Here is a 23,373-nt window from a genome sequence, read left to right as displayed (position 1 = left end):
CCAGCCCTCGTGAATCGCCCTTAGTAAGAGGCTTGTGAGGTGAGGGAGAGGGAAGCGCAGGGTGGGCCCTGGCTAGGTTTGACACTTGTCTTTCGTTTCCTCGTTCTCATTCGCATTTTCAGTTTCTTTTTTAAGTTCCCTTCCTTGTGGCCTGCCATCTGGGCAAAATACGCGCCCTGGTCAGATAGGGAGAAGAGGGGATCGGTTACGTGGTGTCTCCGGCTCCGGCTGTAAATGGAGCTGTGTTTTGGTGCAGAAAGCCGGGGACACCGAAATCTCGAATCGTCTCTCCAGAAATGATTCCCAAGAGTATCTTAGCCTATGCAAGCTGCCTTTTCCCAGTGAGTGATTTCCACTGTCGCACCCAAATAAAATAAGGCAGTCACCAACCCCCAATTCTGCGAATTCTGTGGTTTTCCTACGACCTCCCCCCATCAGATAAAAAACTTTCGGTTTTGCTTTTCAAGCCCTTCATAACCTGGCCTCATCCTACCTTTTCAGTGTTCTACACCTTACTTCCTCCCTTCCCCTTCTCTTCCCCTCCTTCTTGTGATTATGGCCCCTTCTGTTTCACGAACGCAGACCTTCTATCTCCTGGCTCAGCAATTCCAGTGCCCATCGAACATGCTTGAACCTTTTCCTTCTCTTCTCCACCTACTGGGTTCCTTCAAATATCAGCTAAAATTTTGCCTTCTGCAGGAAGCTTTTCCTAGTCCCTCTGGTTCCTTCTCTCTGAGATTATCATCAGTCTATCCATATATATATATATATATATATATATATACACACACACACAGTCATATATGTATATGTATATATGTATACGTATGTGTATATATATATATATCTTGTGTGTTCCTAGTTGCCACCTTAGAGATCAGGGACTGATTTATTTTTAGCCTTTCTTTGTAACCCCTGGGCACTAAGCCTGACACTGACATTGTAGGTGCTTAATAAATGCCTGTTCACATAGGGTTGCTGTGAGGATGGAATGGAATAATGTATTCAAAGCACTTTGTAAACTTCAAACGTTCATAAATTTCAGCTATTATGGGGGCAGAAGAGAATAAGCATGAAGCTACTATTGTGTGTGCCAGGCATTTTATAAGTTATCTTATTTGATACTAACAGCCGTAGGAGGTGCATGCAATTATTACCATCCCTGTTTTACAGTTGAGGAAACTGAGGGAGACAGGTTAAATTGATTTGTTCAGAGTCACTCTGATGCTGGATTTGAACTCAGGTCACCTTGACTGCAGTGAGAAGTAAGTGCACATAAAACAAAAATTACCTTTTTCCTTCCTACTTACAGGACCTACTAAAAATTGTTTTTCTTATCCAAATTTTGAAATCTGTCCTAAACGTTGTTCTCTGGTAGAAGCGCAGGATTTTTTACTTGATTTTAAAATGAGTTTGTAATTAATAGAAACTTCAGGATATTTCCCAGGAAATAGTAAAACTGTAGTTATCAAACTTTGTTTTTGAAGGGTTATGCTTTTATTTATTGACTAAGCATCATTTATTATGGCATAAAATAGATCTACTCAAAGGCTTGTGGTGTTAGGTGTTTTGCTATTGTTTGAAGTAGTTGTGGATAAAAAGAAGTAATTCTGTGTTGTCCTCTGAACTTCTGCTCATATTCAGAATGATTTGTTAAAGGTACTAACTCAGATCTACAGGGTCCATTTTACCAGGTCTCTGGATCAAACCAATACATTTCCATGTGTCTGTTGGTTGAAAGGGTTGCCTTCTCTCTTGAAAGCAGATGGCAGATCACTAACTTAAAGTATTTTTAAAGTCTTATTGATAGTGGAATTTATCAACCACAATTATGATAGGACCTGCCACAGATTTAATTCAGGAGACCCTCCTTGGGAAGAATCCTGTATGTATAGGCTGTTCTCTGAGGGAAACTCTACGGATGGCTTCGGGGTTGCTCTATTTACTACACCTCCTTTATTTTGTAACCTTGGGCTAGACATTTAACTTCTCTATTCTTCAGTTTTGTCTTTTGCAAAATAAGCGGGTTAAACTCTGACTACTCTGCTTCCTTCCTGCTTTAAGTTTATAACCCGAGGGCATATTCTCTCCCTTTGAATAAACTTTCCCCTGAGTCCTTTTCATAGCTCTTCAGAGTTTGTAAAGTGCCTTATCTCACATTTGTACTGCAACCCTGTGAAGTAGGTGATGTAAAATAGTATTCTCATTTTGCAGATAGACTTAGAGGGGCCAAGTGACCTGCCCAGAACCATGCGATCATTGCCGTAAGTGGTGTTTGAATCCAGGTCCTTCCTTCCTACAAGCAGAACACACTGTTAATACTGCCTCACATTTCTGTACTAATTTACATTATGTTTTTAAATGTTTTAACATTTTCTTCTTATGAATCATTTAATAAGCAAAGAATAGAAAAGATACTGGTAAGCGAAATTGTGAAATTCTGTTATGTAGAGTTTTTTTCTTAAATTATAAAATTTAACTTGAAAGTAACAAAATTGCCTTTGTTCTTTTCTGAGCTATTGCATTTTTCTGGATTGTATTTTTAAGGTTTTCTTGTTGCTCTTCCCCACCCCCCCCCATCACTCATTACCACCTTTTACATTTTATTTAATGCTTTACATATATTCTTTTATTAGGTCCCCAGAATAATTCTATAAAGTAGGTAGAGCCAGTGACAGTTTTTGAGCAGGGTACTAATGTGTGTTTGGTATTAAGGTGTTTTTCGCAAGTCTGGAGGATAGATTGAAAAGGGTTGTTGTTGTCTTTCATTCCGGAAGAAGACTGTGAAGTGATGGAGATGATGCTATGACATGCAAATGAATTGGATTTATGTGAGGAAGGGCTCTGCAAAGTCATCAGCCTCATTTTCTTCTCTGGAACCACTTGAGTCGAGTTACCAGATATACACATCAGGATGACTGAAGATGACCCCTGATGAGGTGGAAAACCTTGGTCTTTTAAAGCTAAGGTCTTTAGCAGTTCTCTGTTTGACTGAGGAAACACTCTTTGAGTGATTTAATAAGGCTAGGTAAAAAAAATGGGGCCTTTTTAGCCTAGTCCTGGAGAGAAAAATCTAACTGGGAGAGGAAGACCCTCAGGGTTTCTAGCCAAAACCTAAACAATTACTTATTTACATTCACTCCTAGTCCATTCAGAGTGGGGTTTGGCTTGGGACCTCTTGTTGGGTTTAAGGCTTGATCCTTAAGAAAGAAATCTAACCTGTAAACCTCAAGTTTTTCTTGATTGGAAAAGGGAATGATTTCAAGTAGGGAGATCTGGGTGAGATGTCATTTTAACTGCCTAGAACACCTTTTATCTCTATAATATTAGCCATCCTTCTAGATCTTATTTAAATCCTAGACTTTCCCACTGCACTCCTATTTGTAGATATGGAATTTGAACTTTTAAATTTGAATCTTACAATTTGTTGTTCTGCAAAATATTCTCATTAGGGAAGGAAGATTGGCACATAGAAACAAAGTATTCTTTATGGTATGTGTGGCAGATTTTTCCTTTTGCACTTATGGTTTATTGTGACCATTTGCTTTTATCTTTATGTTACACTTAGAGGTCACGTTTTTTCAACCATCAAAAAAATCTACATCATTGAACACAACTTCATATCAGACCACAAGTAAGGGAATAATGAAGCTGCCTCAGAAAAAAAGGAAATGTGTATTGACATTAATGCTTTCAACCCAGCTTAGCACCAAAACCTCTATATTCCACGTACTTTTGAAGAGCATAGAGCTTAACTCACTGGCAGTGGCTTCTTCTGTCAAATGCTTTATGTCCAGAAGTACCTCCAAGCTTTCTCCTACTATGAACTTCAGTTTGAGTGTGGCATCAGTCACTGTTTTCTCATTCAGCCTCTTTCCTTACGGAGCCACTAGAGGATTCAGATTGAGATTGAAGGAGAAATCTTCTTACATGCATCTCAAATCCTATTTTCTGAGAAACTCAAAAGTAACTCCCTTTTTGTTTGGCTCTCTCCAGTTTATGATTGTCTTGTATTTTGTGAGCTAGGCTTTTCTTTGCTGTAAATTATATGATTATGGGGAAATGAACATGGTAATATGATTCTGGGAAAGTGAGGTGCTAAGTACTTGATTCCAAGATATTCCCTATATCTTTTGGTACATTTTTGTAGGAACCATAGAATGTACCCCAGGATATTCTTGAAATAACCACAGGATTTGTAATACTTTGACTAATTCGAAAGAGAGAATGAATATCCATATTGCTCAAAATTATGTAAGTTGATTGGTTCCTCATTATTGACCATAAGAAATCTTGTTAACTACCAAATGGTGACCTTGCATTTACTGAGGAGGTCTTAGACTCGATTGATAGGCAGTTGCTAGCCTTGCTATTAAATTGATTTGCTGGAAATTCTAACTTCTGTTTCCTCAGTTTCTATCCTGACACTAAACACTAAAGCCCTCAGGGGAAGTTGGCACTGTAGACCCTCTGCTGGTCTAAGATGAATAAACTTTTTGAAGTATGCATTATGAAGAATACACCTTTTTGAATTGTGTTTTTAAAACTTGAATAGAGGAGGGTAGCAGATAATAACTAAATCTGGAAGACATTCACAGTAACTTATTGCAGAAGAAAGTAAGATTGTTGGAAGCACAAAGGGAAAACTGCAGTGCAATCCATTATCTACAGTAGACCAAAAAGCAGAAATAGACCAAAGCTATTTCAGATAATATGGATACAATTTGTAATTGTAATTCACATTTACACTTTATAAACTGTTTTTTTCAGAGAGGGCAGCTAGGTGGCACAGTGGGTAATCTTACCGAGTTCAAATTTGGCCTCGGACGCTTGCTAATTGTCTGACCCTGGACAAGTCATTTAACGCAGTTTACCTCAGCTGTAGAGTGAGCTGGAGAAGGAAATGGCAAAATCACTCCAGTATTATTGCCAAGAAGACCTGAAATGGGGTCGTGAAGAATCGAATACAACTGAAACAAATGAAGAAAAACAATAAATTTGTGAGAATAGTATCCCCTTCTTACAGGTAGCGAAACTTAGACTTGAGGAGGTTCTATGGCTTAGTGACTTGGCCCATAAGGGTCTGAATTAGGATGAGACCAGTGCTTGTACTTTTGAGGTTTGTTTTTTTTTTTTTTTAAATAACATTATTTTGGATCTGTGATGATTTGGATATTTACATGGTTTTGGGTATTTTTGGTACTGATACCAACTCATTGATGGCTTGTTTGGGGGGGGAGATAGCATTTTGATAGTTTAATTTACTTCATTTCATATGGCCTAGGTACAATGTCATCACGTCCTTACCGTTTCATGTTGTATAGGTAAAAGAAATAGGAACTAGTTTGATGATTTCTTGCTAATTTTAAATTACATTAAATTTTTTTAAAACAGGATTTTTTCATCCACTCCTCTCCTACCCAATGGGAAGGCAAGAAGAACAAAACCTGTTACAAATGTGTATAGTCATGCAAAATGCATTTCTCCATTAGTCATATCTCCTCTTCTTCCCTACCCTCCCCCCCCCCCCAAAAAAAAAAGACAAGGAAAAGAAAGAAAAAGAATATGCTTCAATCTGGACTCTTTAGTCCCATGTTCTTAGTCTTTTGGTTCTCTATCAGGAAGTGGAGAGCATATTTCATCAAGAAGTGGGATATTCCAGTTTTGTACCATTTTTATATTTTCTTGTATAGACTTACTGACCACATGCTATAGCTATTGAGTTGTGATATACCATTTCTTTAAATTTTTGTATAGACTTATCCATATAATAATTTCCTATATTTCCATATATCATTTGTACGCATAAAATAGACTAGATAAATCACAAGTTGTTCTTCAGTATGGTGATAATAGTGCACTGTGAAGTAATAATTTCATTTAGAACAAGAGCTTATGAAAATTACTCCCATGCTCTGGCTATCAAGTCTCCTAATATTTTAATTCCCTCATTTTTGTAACTTGTATTTTAGCTTCAGTCAAAAAAATGTGGATATCTGATAATATTTAATATAACTTTTGGACTTTAATAAGAGCCAAAGTTTCAATTAAGAAGAGCCTGGACCTAATAGTCTCCTTTGTTATCTTACGTAAATTCAGAGAAAGCCTTTTGGTATCAGGAAGCAAATGGGGCTGACTTAATAACTTCCTTACCAGACCTTTCTCCTAGCATCTTAGTGATAAGGAAAAACACAGATGTCCTAGGTTGTAATTTCAACTTTGTCAACTCTGTTAAGATACCCTTTCTTGTGTAAGCAACGTCAAGGACCTGGTTAGGACAGGAAGCTTGCCGTCAGAGTGATGGGATTTTCTCCTTATCTTATGGCACAGAGACATATGCTACAGAGAGGGAATTCACACAGCTTGAGATCATAAAATTCAATTGACACTACTTTGTTAGTTGTCTTAACTAAATTTATGATTTGTTCAACCAATAGAGTTCCTTTTTCATGTCAAAATATACTTAAACCAGAATATTTCTGTACCAGACAGTCAGATAATCTCTGGCTCCAGAATATCATGTTACCGTTTGTTTATAGGGAATTGTTTAATTAAATCATAAAATGTATGCATTTAGCCTGTTGCCTTTTCTTTAACAGTTTTCCAGTCAACAAATCCATGTTTGATTACTAAACAGATTTGTATCTTAAAGCTCTCCAAACACTTCTAGAACTGTATCTCCAAGAGATCATAAAAATGGGAAAGGGTCCCACATGTACAAAAATATTTATCGCAGCTCTTATTCTGGTGACCAAAAACTGGAAATCAAGGGGAAGCCCGTCAATTGGAGAATGGCTTAGTAAATTGTGGTATATAAATATAATGGAATACTATTGTGCTATAAGAAATGATGAACAGGAAGACTTCAGAGAGGTTTGGAAAGACTTATATGAGCTGATGCTGAGTGAAAGGCACAGAACCAGGAGAACTTGGTACACAGCAACAACCACAGTGTGTGAGGACTTTTTCTGGTAGACTTAGAACTTCATTGCAGTGCAAGGACTTAAAAAATTCCCAGTGGTCTCTTAAGGCAAAATGCTATCCACATCCAGGGAAAGAACTGTGGAATTTGATCGCAGAATGAATAGATCATTTTTTTTTTTGTTTTGTTTTATGGTTTTGTTTGTTTTATGATTTCTCCGATTCATTTTAATAAGGTGAAAATGTATTTAATGGGAATGTATATGTAGAACCTATATAAAACTGTATTCCCTCTCAGGGAGGGAGGGAGGAGATGGGAGGAAGGAGGGGGAGGGAAGGGAAAAAGCTAAGTTATATGGAAGTGATTATAGAACACTGAAAACAAAATAATAACAATAATAAAAGGTCTCCAGAGAAACAACTAGCACCTCGAACCTTTTGAAATTTACACATTTGGTAAATAGCCAGTTATTTTTAAAAATTGTTTTGATTACCTGCTAAATTAAAAATAAATTGCCATGTATCAAATATTTGTGATTCAGTCATTGTTCACTTGTGGCCTCATGGGGGAGGGGGCAGGGCAGCGGTTCTTGGCAGAGATATTGAAGTGGTTTGCCATTTCCTTCTCCAGCTCATTTTACAGATGTGGAGATTGAAGGTCCCAGTAAGTGTCTGAGGCCAGATTTGAACTCAGGAAGATGACTAAGATTGGGTCTTCCTATCTTGCCTACAATTGAAGTAGGGGGGGCTCCTCATGGGCCTGCTCCCCCTCCTGATAGGCATTGAAGTTTAGATCTGTTCTATTTTTTGATGTAGGCCAATTTTACCCCTCCTAAAGCAACGCAGTATCCCTCAATAGTCAAGTTGCTCAGAATTCCTGAGGTCAAGAGATCTATCAGTGCAGAAATATTGGGATTATGGTGTTTTTATTAACAGCTACTCAAGGAATATAGCATTAGTAAATAAAGTCAGCAAATCAGATCCAAATTTAATCTTAAAATGGTTAACAACTCAACACCCCTTTTCACTCGTCTTTCACCCCAAACTGGCCTAATTTTATTTGACCTAACTCCTTAACCTTTGACAGAGAGGTGAAATTGAGAAAATAGAAGCAACAACAGGAGAAATGAAGGGCTTTACAAAATTGCAGACATAGACAGTTATCCTAGATTTTTACATAATATGAATTTGCCATAGACATGGGGAAGGAGTTAGAAAGGGGGGGCAGTGTCCCTGTGAAGGGAGGGGGCCAGCAGACGGTTCAAGGATATATGGGGGCCAGGGACAGAAACCAGAACAGGAGGAGGACCATGCCTACGCCAGCAATTTAGGACCTGGTTGGAATTGAGAGGAAGAACATGCTGGGGGAGGATGGCAGACATGTGGGAGCCTGGCATGGATACAGACAGGAAGAGGGGCGACATAGGGACAGACATGCAGTACCAGAGCACAGACTAACCAAAGCAGAGCCTGGACACATGGGCAGGTGGGCAGAGTGGGGCAAAGCTCTCCTTGGGGTGCTGCACATCTCAAGCCAAGCCCCCAGCTGGTGGGGTGGTCTCTTAGGTGTTCTTTACTTGGAGGTTTTTTTGTTATTTTTAATTTTTTGTATTTTTGGTGGGGTAAGAGTGGGAGGCCTCAGAGCATGGATTGAGAGAGAGAGAGAGAGAGAGAGAGAGAGAGAGAGAGCGAGCACAGTATTGTATAGTCAAGTTAACATAGGTGGATTTTTTTTTTTTGGAATGCAGACTTCTTTCTCAATTCTTTACAGACTGTAGTGTGAATTTAATTAAAGAGAGAACTGTCTGTAATCAAAAGCTGACTAGACTATGTTCTGTCTAGATTTTGCCAAGTATGGTCTCCTGTAAAGCCTTGGGTGATAGAATAAATAGTAGCTGAAGTTTATTAAGTACTTGAGGTAGTATTTTCACACATACATCACTTTGTTCAGTCCTCACAACAGCCTCATGAGGTACATTGTATAGATACTAGTGACTACATGATGCCAGACCAAAATTTGAATGAGGTCTTTGGTTCTGGGGCTCTTGACTATCTTAAAATACTGCTAATTCATGCCAGGCTTAACATTTTTAGTCTCATAGATTTAGAACTGGAAGGTGGCAGCTTAAGGGTCATATAGTTCAGACCTTTCATTTTACAAATGGAGAAACTGATGTCCAAAGAAGTTAAATGATTTGCCTAGGTCACACAGGATAAGCAGTAGAGCCCAAGTTTAAGCCCAGGTCTTCTGACTTTAGATACAGCGCTCTTTTTACTCTTCTGTAAATGCCTACTTATAAACCTTTTAAAAAATTAGGAGTTTGACAAACATGAGCTTTCTATATACAAAGAACAGAAAAAGAGAAGTGTATATGAAACCAGAAACCATCAATCTTTTTTATGTAGCACCCCTGGATTACTTACTTTGGGGATACTTCCTTATCTCCCACTTGTGTTGGTCAGCCCCCAGAGTGGTCAGACTTTTTCCTTTTGGAGTTCTAGGTAAGAATACCACCATGGTTAGAACTCTCCCTGCCCCTTGGGGGGGGGTCTACTCCCCCCAACTTTCTACTGATTAAGAACCAGGCTTAATTACCTATAGAAATGGCACTCACCAAGCACATAAAAACAGAGACAATCAATCTCCCAGAAGCCTGGAATACCTCCCAAATATACAGAGTATCTGGAATTGGGGAGGATAGGCACATACTTTAAATACAGCAGTGATGAAATACATGTGTCAGAGAATATACATAAATTATGTGAATATAATAATAATAATATAATACTATTGTGCCTTACATAGTGAAAGTCCAGTTTTTGAGAAATCTGGCAATACTTGTATGTAAAAACTAGTATGGAAATGTAAAAAGTAGTTTACAGAGTGAAATGAGCAAATCAGGAGAACAATTTATACAATAAATTTGTAAAGATAAACAACTTTGAAAGACTTAAGAAATCTGATCAGTGACCAACCATGATTACTGAGGACTGACGATGATCTGTGATTATGATGATGAACCCTACTCCTGACAGAGAGGAGGTATACTCAAGATACAGAATGAAACATATTTTTGGAAATGGCCAATTTCGGAATTGTTTTTTCTTGACTATATATGTTTGTTCAAAGGGTGCTGTTTCTCTATTTCACCAGTGCTGCCTCTTAATATTTTCTTTCCTAAGATTTATCTAAAAATTACTTTTAGGTAGACCATTTATTTTCTTTTCACAAAAAGCATCTTAACTTAAATTCTAATCAGATTTAATATTTTAAATTACTTTCACATCTACCTAACATTAGCAAGAAGGTTTGGGGAAACTAAATTACTGAATTGGGGCAAAAGTTGATTCATAACTGTTTTGAAATGGTAGATGAAATGTGAACTCAATCTAGTTCATTTCAACAAGCATCTACAGCATAGTATCAGAATTTGGACATACAAAAAATGGGAAACAGTTCTTGCCCTCAAGAAACTTAAACTTTATTAGAACTCTTCAGAGCAGGAAGATGCACAATTAAATAACAGCATCACCAAACTGGAAAAACTTTCCAGACTTTTACTGAAGTTGTGAATTGTGTGTAATGTTAATGGAATTGGAAGATCTTTGCTGCCTATTAATAGGCCTATGTGACCTGCTTTGAGCTCAGGTCCTGCAGACTGCTGTGATGGAGCCTGAGTCATCTGCAGCCCATGGCTGGAGGAGTTTTCTGAATGAGTGGGGCAGGAAGTGAGAGTGATGTAGAGCTGAGAGAGAGCTAGGCGGAACTGAGGTGGAGCAGCTAGTGTGAGAGAGAGTGGGAGGAATTTTGCCTAGGGGAGCTTGTTTGTGGGAAGGTCTAAAGGAGGGAAGGCTTGGGGATGTTGTGTTCCCTGGATTGGTGATGTGTATTGTTACCGTGGTGGAATTGGCTTTCTGGTATCTGAGTAAATATCTTGGTTTCATCTTTGAGGAAGAGAGTTTGTTATGTTTTGCCATTCAACCCTGGAAATACATCTCCATATTCATAGCAGCTGCTGTGGGTATCCCATTGGTGTTACATTATGAAAAGGATCTATTTAAAAGTAATTTTTAGATAACTTTTAGGAAAGAATAAGAGGCAGTACTGGAAAAAACGCTGGATTTTGTATCAAAGGATTCAGATTCAGATTCCTTGTTTGACCTCATACAGTTCATTTCATCTCAGTATACCTCTTTTGTTTAACTTGAAAATGAATAGATTAGACTAGATTACTTCTAAGGTGCCATGCCCCAAGTCTCTGAGGTCTGAGAGGTGAAAAGAGGGGATATATTGTTAGTACAGACTATGAGGGAATTTATACATCCTAAGACACTTTTAAACTTTGAATTGTTTTTGTGTCAGGAAAAATGTTAAAATCTTAAATCACTGTAATAACTTTATAGGAGAATATTTCAAAGTGACAGGTAAATCCCATAGCCTGGGTCAGGAGGGGAAGTCTATAAAAAGACTTACAAGCCTTAACTTAATTCAATCATCATTCACTAGTTTGAAATGCTTCATGTTTGTTTTAGTATATAAGATTTTGGAAAGAGTTGTGGAGCTCCTTTTGTGAGAAATTGATTTGTACATATTTAGTAGGAAAAGTTACTGTAGTATTCCTTTAATACTTCCTAATACAGTGTTGTAAAAAAAATTATTAAGTAGAGAGGGACTCCAATCCAGAGACAGTACTGGCTTTTGTTCCTTTAAAATAGTTTAAAATATGTTTTGGGAACACTGGGTTTTTGGTTTGTTAGTTTGTTTTTGGAAACAAATTGACTTAAATTGTAGAACCCCAAAGATTGTTCTTGTTTGAGACTTAAGAAAATATAGATTGCATATAACATATGTTTTTCTTTTGTTTCAGCTGTGTCCAAAGTTTTTGCATACAAATTCTACCAGTCATACGTGGCCTTTCAGTGCAGTTGCTGAACTGATAGGTATGTAACTTGCAATTTCAGTAACAGATTTTTTTTTACGTGTTTAACAAAAGAAATTTATGCATGTTTATATAGTATGGATTTAAATAAATGAATTTTTACATGAGAGCTCATGGAATGGTTTGTAAATGAGGAGACTGAAAACCCAGCTTGAAATGATGGTACATGCTTCTTCTCAGTGCAAGGTTGTTGTGATCTGGGGAAAAGGTTCCAGGATGATTTTCATTATTGATGTACACTGTGAGCTCCTTACGGTGCAGCCAAATTCTTTACTCAAGACAGATTCCATGAAAACCCCATTTACATACATATGTATAGTTTGAAGATCGATTCACTTTTGACAAAAGTCTTTATAGGAAATGCTTCTCATATCTAAATAGTTATCCTTCTAGTGATAAGAGAAGTATGTTGGCTTTATTATAGGAAAGACAATAAATTCTTGCTCAGTTCAGTAGTTAGGATGAGTCATAATAATGATTAGGAAGCCACAAGACTTTACTTTTCTTTTTCATGAATATGGAAAGGGCTGAAGACAAGATTGTGAACAAGTTTACCTTGTAAAGCTATGATTTCTACTGGGATTTTCCCCCAAGTCAGTCTCAGGTCGATAAAATAGATGAATACACGTGTCTAAAATTTTGTAAATATTTGAGAACTACTGATCATAAATGGGATAGCATAACTTTCTTAAATTGTATAGAATTCCCCAGTGGCTTGCCATCCCCTTTTTCAGAAAAAGGATACTATTTCAGAAGTAGAAAGGAAAGGCATTTTTCTTCTGTGTTCTTTGATACAACTAGATGTACTGAAGATAACTGCAGTTATATTTATGAACCCTTACTGGTGAGCATACTCATCCATTGAGGATGAAATTGCCATAACAGTGTAAGCACATATATACTGCACAGTTCTTTTCAAGGAAGTATATGACCTCCAAATTTTTGAATGATAGTAAGAATGCTAGTAAAGGACCAAAGGATTTTGGGTTAGAGTTAGATTTTTAGTACCCTCACTGCAGCAAGACAGTCCTCATTTTACTTTTCCCTAGTTGATTATCCTGTTCTCCAAAGAATCTGTTCAGAACCTCTTTTTTTCCTTAAGTCTCTCCATTACCTTTCCCCCCATACTCTCAGCTGAGGACCTCACCTTATGTTTTGCAGATTAAATGGAGGCCATTCACCATGACCTTCCCATTCTCTGTGTCTCTAAAACCTTTTATATTCTCCTATTCTTTTTTTCATTAGTTTTTGACTAAGAGATAACCCTTCTACTTGCTAAGGCCAATCTCTCTACCTGTGCACTTGATCCCATCTTCTGCTATCTTCTCCAGATTGTTCCCTCAGTCGTCACTGTCTTTTGCTTACAAACATGCTCATGGCTAAAAAACCTTCACTTGATCGTCTCCTATAGCTGTTAAAATCTTTCTTCCCTTTCCCAACCAAACTTCTAGGAAAAACCAAATACCCTTGTTGCATCCACTTCCTTTACTTTAACCTCTAAAAGCTTTGCATTCTGGTTTCTGACTTCCTCATTCACCTGAAAGTATTCTTTTTGAAGTTGTCAGTAACATTTGTAAAAATGAGTGGGTTGAATTAGATGGCCTGTGAAGTGCTGTTGGCCCTAAATCTATGATCTTCTTATCTCAGTTACCAAATCTGTTGACTTTTTTTCATCTACTTCCTTCTTGACTTTCACTGCAGCATTCAAAACTGGTTGACCACCCTATCCTAAATACTTTTTTCTAGGTCTTTGTGACACTAGTTTCTCTTGAATTTCCTCCCATGTGATTGCTCTTCTGTGTTCAATTTCTCGTGCTCTATTTTGGATTCTTTTCTCTCTGTTCTCTCATCTAGTGACTTAATTATTTCCCATGGGTATTATTGTCATCTATATGCCTATTACTCACAAATCTGTAGATATCTAGACCTTGTTTGTCCCCTGAGCTCCAATTTTATATCTCCAGCTACTTGTTGGACATTTCAACTTGGATGTCCACTGGACGTTTGAAATTGAATTTGTCTAAAATAAAATAAAATTCCCAAGTTCACTCCTGCCACATTTTCTTATTTCCGTTGAGGATACCGTCATCCTTCTAGGTTTTCATCATCCATAACTCCTCACTCTTTCTCTCCCTCCCTACCAAATTAGTTGCTGTTGCTGTGTTCATCATGTCTCTTGAATCTCATCTCTGCTCTCCCTGCTTACATGGCTATCACACTAGTTCATATCCTTATCATCTGATCTATTATAGTAGCTTCTTAACTGGTTTTCCTGCTTCAAGTCTCTGCCTTCCTCTTCATACTTGTCAGAGTGGTATTCCTAATGCATCTTCTGACCATGTTATGCTTTTACTAATCGTATCACACATAAATTCGTTTTGGGAATAATGCCAAAAATGGTGAGTATAGCTCTGTGGGCCTGGAGTCAGGGATATTTGGGTTCAAATTCAGCTTCAGGTACCTATAATTGTATTACTAGGAGCATGGCATTTAACCTCTGTTTGCCTTAGTTTCTCATCTGTAGAATAGGAATTATAGTACCTATGTCCTAGGGTGGTTGTGAGACTTAAATGAAATAATTATTGGAAAACACTGGCACATAGTAAGCACTATATGAATGTTAGCTGTTATAATTATTGCCAAACTCTAATGCCTCCTTATTGCCGCTAATTAAATTTAAAAAGTCAACAAAACAGTATCGCATGGTTTAGTGACTTTGATGACATAGCTCCATATTGCTTTCCAGAATAGCTATACCAATTCACAATTCTACCTGCAGTTCCTTTGTGTACCTAGTTTCTTTTAGCCCCTCCAAAAACTGTCATTTTCACTTTTGTCATCTTTGCTAATCTGTATGTGAATTAAAACCTCAGAGTTGTCTTAACTCATTATTGAGGACTTTTTGGGTCTGGTGAGTCTGACAGTTCCAAATCCATTTTCCTGATCTAATCCATATCTCTACCTTGGCTCTAAGGTTAGCTTAAGCAGCATTCCTGATCTTCCAGTTTAGGATTATGGGATGATAGATTTGGAAGGCATTTCAGAGATCATCTGGTCCCACTTCCTCATTTTAGTGGTGAGGAAACAAACCCAGTGAGGTTAGGTGGCTTGTTGAGAGTCACAAAAGTAGTAAATAGTAGAGTTAGGATTTGAACCCATATCCTCTGACTCAAGATTACTTGTCAGAAAAGTAATTGTGCATATTTTATCATGACTTGTTTCTGATGAAGCTTTTTTGGCCTTTTATGCTTCCTTTTCTAAAATACTCAGAAACAACTTCTTTAATACTGTGTTTAGAATTTTGCCAGGAGATTTAGCACATTGACTTACAATTTTTCAGTAATATATTTATTCTATATTCTTTACCTTTTTGCAAAGGAGAACATTTGCCCTTTTCTAGTCCTATGATATCTCTGCTTTTCTCCAGCATCCTTCAAAAAGATCATTCATAGTAGCTCAACAGTTGGAGCATCCCGTTTATTCAGGACCATAGTTCTGTATCATGATACAGTTCCTTTAGACTAGTGGTGTCTAGGTCAAATAAAAATGGGGAACATTAAACTATTCTTGAGAATCCCTACTGACTGTATATTTACTTTGTTGAGTTATTTCCCAGTTATCTTTTAATCTAGTTTGGGGCCAAGGAGGACTGTCTAGGTGTTAGATACCTCTGCTTTAGACTTAAACTTTAGCTTATTGAGGGATCTTGTTCTCTCAGGTTGACAAAATGATTCCGTGCTAAAGTTTAGTGCTAAGGTACCAATAACCAATACTTATCGATTTCTAAATCGGATTATATTTCACATAGCACGTGTGGATTGTCACAAACATTAATTGGAGTTTCTGCTTCTTAAGATAGTCCAGTTCCACTCTCTGTGGCAGGGGTTCTTAACCTTTTTTGTATCATGACAGTCTGAGGAAACTTAATACTATAGCGGTTTGTTGCCTATATTTGTAATTGAAGGAAATGCTAAATTTCATTTAGGGCTTAGAGAAAATAAAGATTTTTTTCCCCCCTTCCCAAAGTCATGGACCCCTTGAAAACTGTCCATGGCTCCTATCCTTGTTCTCAAATTAAGAACCCTCTTTTCAGGGATCAACCAATTAACAGTCATACCCTGACACTGTATGAAGGGCTGGATATATATATATAAACATGAGACAGTCCTTTTAGGAGGCTTCTGTTTTACAGTAGGCCTGCATAACATATGGCCTGTGGGGCCAAAAGCAGCCTGTAGGTGGTATGTTGTGCAGGTCTGCTTTACCGCCTTCATTTTTTGTGGGCCGTCTGAAATCCTTTTGAGGTACCTGTGGGCTGAATGTTGTGCTGGCCTGTTTTACAGGAAGAACCGTTATATCTATTACTTAGCAACAGATGTTATAAGGACCTTCTTCCCTTTTTAACATCTTATTCTTCCTGCCTCCAACTACCTCAATACTGATTAGGATTTTCTCCATCTCTTCATATCCTTTTTTGTTTTTCAGATAGTACCATTTTTTTTCTCACTTATAAGTTGGAGAGAAGAAGGTTCCTTTCCAGTTTTTTTGCTTTCTCTTTTAGGAGAAACATTGATTTACAGTTTGTGTACAAGTAGCTATTATGATATTAAGAAGCATAAACATAGTACACTTTTCAAATCAGTGAAAAATTCTTCTTGCGCTATAACTTGCACTTTATATTCATGGAAGTTCCATCATCTTCTATTTCGTTGTTATCTTGGATAATTCTTAAGTCTGTGTCATTTGTGAAACGGCTTTTTGGCAACAACTTTTGTCTGAGCTGGGACTCCTTGCCTTTTCTCTTAGTGATCCTTATGCTTAGGAACTGTAGATCATTAATTAGTACATTTTTGCTAAGTAGTAAGGCAGGGGTTTTTAACCTGGGATCTGTAAACTTTTAAAAAAGTTGATAAACACATTTCATTATTGTTATTTCCTTTTGTAGTTTTAAGTATTTTAAGATATTATTCTGAGAACAGGTCCATAGACTTCACTAGACTGTCATGGTGACAATAGTGTCATATGTTCATGACATAAAAGTTAAGAAGCCCAGAGCTAAAACAAACTGCTCAGTGAAGGTGAAGCCAGTCTCCTGGTGGAGCTAGTTATTTAATGAAGTCTAATAATCTTGGGGTTTTTTTTCATGACTTTTGTATTTTTCTCTCACAAGTTAAATTTTTGTACCAGTTATCTGGATTTTGTTTTATTTTTCATACTGTCAAGCCCTTAGAAATGGTGACTAACTGATAGATTGCTCTCAATTTGAGTACTATGTACTGTGAGTTGCTTGGTGTCTTTATTTTTGTAATTTGTTGAAAAATCACCACTAAATTTGAAAAATAAATGTTACCAACTTTCTTTACTGCCTTGCCTCTGTCCATATCCTTTTGATAACAGTATAAACTGTCAGGTAATCAATCTAACACTTGAAGGGTTGAAATTCTTGTACCACTACTTTGGTTATTTACCCTAGTTTCTTATTAAGGTTCGGATTCAAGCAACCATTGACCACTACCAAAATTAACCTTTAATACATTTTAAATATAAGGGAATTTTTATATATTCAATATTTAATGCAATTATTGTAGAAATTGTATTAGCTAAATATTGCCTGTCATACATTTCTGGAAATTGAAGCATTTTAAACCTTTTAATTAGTATTCTCTCTTTTTTAAATTAAAATTCTCTTTTAAACCAGTGTCTGTTTGAAGTATCTTAATTGTTACATTCAAATTTAAAAAAATATATAAATTACTTGATAGCCAATAAGACTCTTTTTTTGATGATTCTTAGATAATGCTTATGATCCTGATGTGAATGCTAAGCAGATATGGATTGATAAGACTGTTATAAATGAAATCGTATGCTTGACATTTACTGACAATGGAAATGGCATGACTTCAGAAAAGTTACATAAAATGCTAAGGTGGGTGAAAATGTATATAATTCTTTGAAACTGTTAGTTCATGTGTTTATAGTTTCTTGGCTTTGATTGTATTTTTTGTTTCACTATAGGATGCAAAATCCATAAATGGGACAGTTTGCTTTCTAACCTGTTTCAGTTTTGTTGATTACTTTTGAAGAGGGGGAGGAATTTTCCCTCTTCAGAATACCTTTACTTCACGATATTTTTGTGTCATTCCTTGGATTAAGGTTTTAGATAGGCCTTGAGTATTAGTGGAACACACTGAATAACAGTTTAGTTTACCATGTTCTCAACTAAGCTATTGCTAACTGAGAGCAGATTTTGATGGGAGATTGGCAAACAGAAAGCAGGTAGATCTGAAGAAAAGATCCCCTGAGGAAGCAAAGAATTTGTAGGATGACCAGACCTGGCTTCTGTAACTTCTGTTTGACTTCTGTATTCTTAGACATTTTAGAATATATTATGAGAGGCTACTTTATTTGATCAGATCTGATTGCAGTGTTTGGAGTGATCAGACACTTAAAGATTATTGTTTGATTTTTTTTTTTTTTTTTGCCTTCTGATAGTATAGTTTTACCATAGTAAAGATTATGTTTTTGAGTCATCTTTTAGTAAACTGATGGAATGTAGAACATTTCACGAATAGTGAATGATATGATATGAATGATAGTGCATGAATTATGAAATTATGAAAACTGTTATTTTTTTACTTTGATCATTTGCTGTCTGAGAACTTGTGAGCCAAGTGTATACTATACATAAGTGCATGAAGTTTTAAATATTTGCCAGATCTATCCAGTTCATTATTTATCTCTGTTTATAAATGAAAAGGGGTATTTTGTGGGAAGTTACATTTCTTTACAATATAAATCTCACCAGTGAGAAGATAGTATGGTTAACTTTGGAATATACTCATTTGGAGAAACCTAGAAAGTTGAGGGGAGAAGAATCATGGTGGAGAAAAACACTTGGGTGAGAATCAGTAAAAGTGTAAAGTTTTAGGGTTATGTTGCAAAAATATCAGAATAGAATGAGGAATTACAGGAGGCATTTTGGATTTGGATGACTTACCTGAAAGCATGAATTTAGGGCTTTCAACAATTTAGACATCTACTGGCATTCACTGATTAAAGGAAGTGGAGATATTTAATCTGGGGAAATGATGATGATTGATGATGATGGTGATGATGAGGATGATAATGATCTTTCAGCCAGGCACTATATTAAGCACTTTACAATTATTTTGTTTCATCCTCAGAAAAATCCTGGGAGGTAGGTGCTGTTATTATCTGCATTTTACACTTGAGGAAACTGAGGCAAACAAGTTAAAAGACTTGCCCAGGGTTACACAGCTGCTAAATGTCTGAAGCTGGATTTGAACTCAGGTCTTGACCCTAGGCCTACCGCTCTTTCCTCTGTGCTCTGTTCACATGAAACATTGCACATTCTTTGTCCCTTATCTCTGTACTCAATGGAGGGAACTGCGTTTCATCATTTATTCTCTGAGAACATGATTGATTATCACTTTTAGTCAGAGTTGCACTTCCTTTCAGTTTATTTTTCATTTACTTTAGATAATCATAGTGTATATTATTCTCCTGGTTCCTTTTTTCCTTGCTCACATAAATTCATATAAATCTTTGTTTGGTTGAATTCTTTATTGTTTCTTACAGTGCATTCATCTAAAGACTCTTTCAGAATATTTTTCTGTATCCTCAAAGGACATCAAAGATGGAAATGTCTAGCAGGACTTTCTCTTCATAGCAAAGAACTGGAAACAAAAATCAGTTAGGGAATGAATGTAACATAATATTATCTTGACTTAAGTAATGATTAATAGGCTGAATTCGGAACTATTGAAAGACCTATGAACTGATGCATTGTGAAATGAGCAGAACCAGGAAAACTGTTTACATGATGACAACAGTAATAACGTATGAGGAAACAGCTTTGTAAGACCTCAGAACTCTGACCAAAGCAAGTCAGTCATGACTTCAAAAGAGCAATGGTGAAGCCTACTTCCTGCCTCTTGACAGAGAGGTGATGGGCTAGAGGTACAGAATCAGGTATGCTATGAGCTGGGGCTGATGTACAGATTTGTTTTGCTTGATTGTGCATATTTGTTACAAGGAAAGTTTCTACTCAGGGGTAGAAGTAAGGTAAGTTAGTGAGTAGTGACAGAAAAAAAAAAGAGTACTAATAAAAGATTTTGAAATGCACAAGAGGAAAAAGTGTATAGGGAGACAAGTTTCGTTACTAATTTGTTAAAATTTATATAATGCTTACAAAAAACTAGTGACAGAATATGCAGTTTTTTGTACTTCTGTGTTCGTTATCTTTAAATGTTTTGTGTTTGTTTTCAGTAAAAAAGAAAACATTTTAAAAAACTTCTTTCATTGGATGGTCTTCCTTTCATTGTGGATTGTTTCCAAGTATGCTTCCTTGGCCACATCTTATTTTCTCTGCTCCATTGATATTGTCATTTATTTGTATGATTTCACCTACCATGTCTATTTTAGTGATTTTCAAATTTCAATCCCTGACATCTTTTAAAATTCTAAATTATTTTCTCCATCTCTACGTAGGACATTTCCTCCTGTGTCTTCCGTTGGCATCTCAAACTTAGTATTGTATCAAGGTCTGTGAGGCAATAATTGTCCTACCTAAGTTTTGGATTTCTCCTAAAATGCTCTCTTTAGTTTTGACCAAATCACAGTTGCAAGGGACCATGTTGAATGTGGTCTGATGAAATTAACTGACAGTCACAGAAATTCACATTAGTTTACCACCACAAACTTTTCAGTAAGCAGTGTGACCAGCTAAGACTGAAGTGTAACCTGTAGTTTCTGATCAGAGGTTAAAGTGAAGGGGAAGATCAGAAGATTTACTCCTGGGAACCTATGTATTACTGAGTTTTAAAAATCCCTAGAATCTTTTCAGATAAACCGCACTCCCATCTTATACTTAGGAAGTTGACTTTTGGAACTTATGTACAGGGTTTCACAATTATATCTGTTAAATTTCATCTGATTAGATTTGGTCCAGTTTTAGTCCTGGAAGAACAGTTTATCTTCTACCATGTTAGCTATCCCTGCCAACTTTGTTTCATTGTAAATTTTATAAACTTGTCATCCATACCTTTCATTGAAGTCATAGAAAAAATGTGTCATAGGGTCAAGGATCAATCTCTGAAGCTCCCTTACAACTACAATCTACTTTACATGTACCTGTATAAGAGAAGTCTGTTTTATCATCTCATTACTTACCCATTAAAAACTGCCCTTTTCTCAAATTTGGTGATGGTAAATTATATGGGATGACTCGTTCCCCTTTCATCTCCCATGACTCCTGTGGTTTACCTCACCTCTACAGTTCTCCTACCCTTCTGATTGCTCTCTCTATGTCCTCATTAATGATTCCTCCTCATATTTCTATTTCTGCTTGAAACTTTTTTCCTCCCAAATTTTTTGGAAGAAGCAATGTGGTATCAGTACATATATTTTCTCAATACACCCATTGATTGTCAACCCCTTGAAATTTGATGAAATCGATGAAATGCTCTCTCTTTCCGAGCTCCATAATAGCTTCTTTTAATGTCTTAATTCCAGTCTCCCCCCCTTTTTTGTGTATACTTTAATATATCCGCTGCTTCCAACAAATTCTATCATTCCATATTCCTGTTGGTTAGAGAGAAAATCAAATTGATTCTAATTGTCTTTTGTAATTGTTTCTGTATCACCAACAGCATTTTGAAAAACTGCCCAGTCATATTTCTTTTAAATTCAGAAATTTATACGTTTAAAAGTTCAGCTTTCCTATAATGACCAGTTTTCCTCTCGGGGTGAAGTTTAAAAAAAAGTTCAGCTGTCCCGTAGATCACTTTTAGTTAAATGAAATTTTTTTTCTCTCTCTACTACTAGCTGTACTTGCACAATTAAAGGAAATATGTTATCTGTATACCATTACTTATTCTCCTAGGAAGCAGGTGTGTGCTCAATCAATCAGCAATTTCCTAACTGCAGGATGAAAGGAGAGGTTGTTGCTAGCCCCACATTCCTGATATAGAACCAGTTCTTTTCTGAATCTGTATTTATTGTATGTAACACTTTAGGATAAAAAGTTTCATAAATTGATTAACTACAGTTCTCTGCAAAGTCCTACTCTGATGCCTCACTGTTGCATGGGGTCACCCTGATTATAAAACATCAAGTGAGGCACAAAACCAAAAGGTATTATGCTCACCGAAGATACTTACCAACCATGATGAAGAATAGTACAGAATTCAAGTTGAAGAGGTATTTCTTATAGATGGTGAGCTCATCCAGATGCTGTTATTGGCATATTACATTGTAATGAGCCTTTATTACATGTAATAGGTATAAATAAGAGGCCTCTCCAGTAAGTTAAGCATGAAGCAAAGAAGGAATAAAGGCTCTTGATTTTAGGTGGATATTTTTTTCCTGTTTTTTCAGACTGCTTAAGTAATATTGGAATTAATAGACATTAATCCTTGATTTTGGGTTTTCACTTTTAAACCCTATTTGGCCTGGGTTCCCCTTTCCCTCACTTTGAGTATTCATTTATGACTTGTTTAATTTCTTTTTCTGAGATTGGACTATTAAACTACTCTATTTCTTTTTGTTGATCTTGGTATTTTACATTTTTGTAAAGATTTATCCATTTCATTTAGGCTGTCAGTTTTATTGGCATATAATTGGGTGAAATAGCTTTTAATAATTTCTTTTGTTTCTTTGTTACTTGATTTTATTCAGGAGGTTTCTAGCATATCCCTAATATAGGTAATGCTAGCTCTTGATTTTAAATATATACTAGGTATCATTTTAAGGAAAGTACCATTTATTCCTACATTTTCTAGTGTTTTTAAGAGAAGGGATATTATATTTTGTTAAAAGCTTTTTCTGCATTTATTGAAATAACCATGTTTTTTATTAATATGATCATTGCATTTATAATTTTCCTAACATTGAACCAGTCCTGCAGCCTGGCACAGTGTATGATCTTTATGATATATTGCCAGTCTCCCTGCTCTAATATTTTATGTAATTTCTTTTTGCACAAGTATTCATCAGGGAAATTGAACTATAGTTTTCTCTTTTTTGAGCCTCTAGTTGGTAGGATCTCTTCTTTACACATTTTTTCAAACCATTTACAAAGTATTGGAATTAATTGTTTTTTAAATGTTATATAGAATTTTCTTGTAAATCCTTCTGGTCCTAGGGTTTTTTCTTAGTATGAATTCATTTACTGATTGTTCAACTTCTTTTTTCTGTGATGGAGTATTAAGCATTAAGTATTCTATTTCCCTCTCTGTTAATCTGGATAATTAAAAAATATTTATTTATTTATTTTATTTAGATTGTCAGCTTCCTTGGCATATAGTTGGAAGAAATAACTAATGATTGCTTTTGTTTCTCCTTTATTAATTAACTCTCCTTTTCCATTTTTGATACCAATAGTTGGTCTTTTTTAAAAGCTAAATTAGACTTAAGACTTTTGTCAGTCATTATTATTTTTTAAGCCATCTCCTGGTTTCATTTATTAGTTCAGTTAAAAAAAAAACAACCC

At 36.2% G+C, this 23,373-nt stretch overlaps 1 protein-coding gene across 3 annotated transcripts in view; it reads left to right on the top strand.

Annotated features, from left to right (window-relative positions):
- The window catches only part of MORC3 (MORC family CW-type zinc finger 3), a 60,361-nt gene that overhangs the window by 612 nt on the left and 36,376 nt on the right, over nucleotides 1-23,373 (top strand). Inside the window, exons 2-4 of one of the 3 annotated variants that reach the window (XM_072614913.1) lie at nucleotides 11,790-11,862; nucleotides 17,655-17,787; nucleotides 19,461-19,853. Coding sequence is in view for 1 of the 3 variants with exons in the window: in XM_072614912.1 (XP_072471013.1) it covers nucleotides 11,790-11,862; nucleotides 17,655-17,787 (206 nt within the window). In the remaining 2 variants the exon portion in view is untranslated. The remainder of the gene's footprint in view (nucleotides 1-11,789; nucleotides 11,863-17,654; nucleotides 17,788-19,460; nucleotides 19,854-23,373) is intronic. The other 2 variants (XM_072614912.1, XM_072614914.1) reach the window with 2 other exon arrangements.

Source organism: Notamacropus eugenii, chromosome 5 (assembly GCF_028372415.1).
Source record: "Notamacropus eugenii isolate mMacEug1 chromosome 5, mMacEug1.pri_v2, whole genome shotgun sequence".
NCBI classification, from domain to species: domain Eukaryota; kingdom Metazoa; phylum Chordata; class Mammalia; order Diprotodontia; family Macropodidae; genus Notamacropus; species Notamacropus eugenii.
Note: the sequence above shows the minus strand (reverse complement) of the source record. Positions and strands in the feature narration are given on the sequence as shown.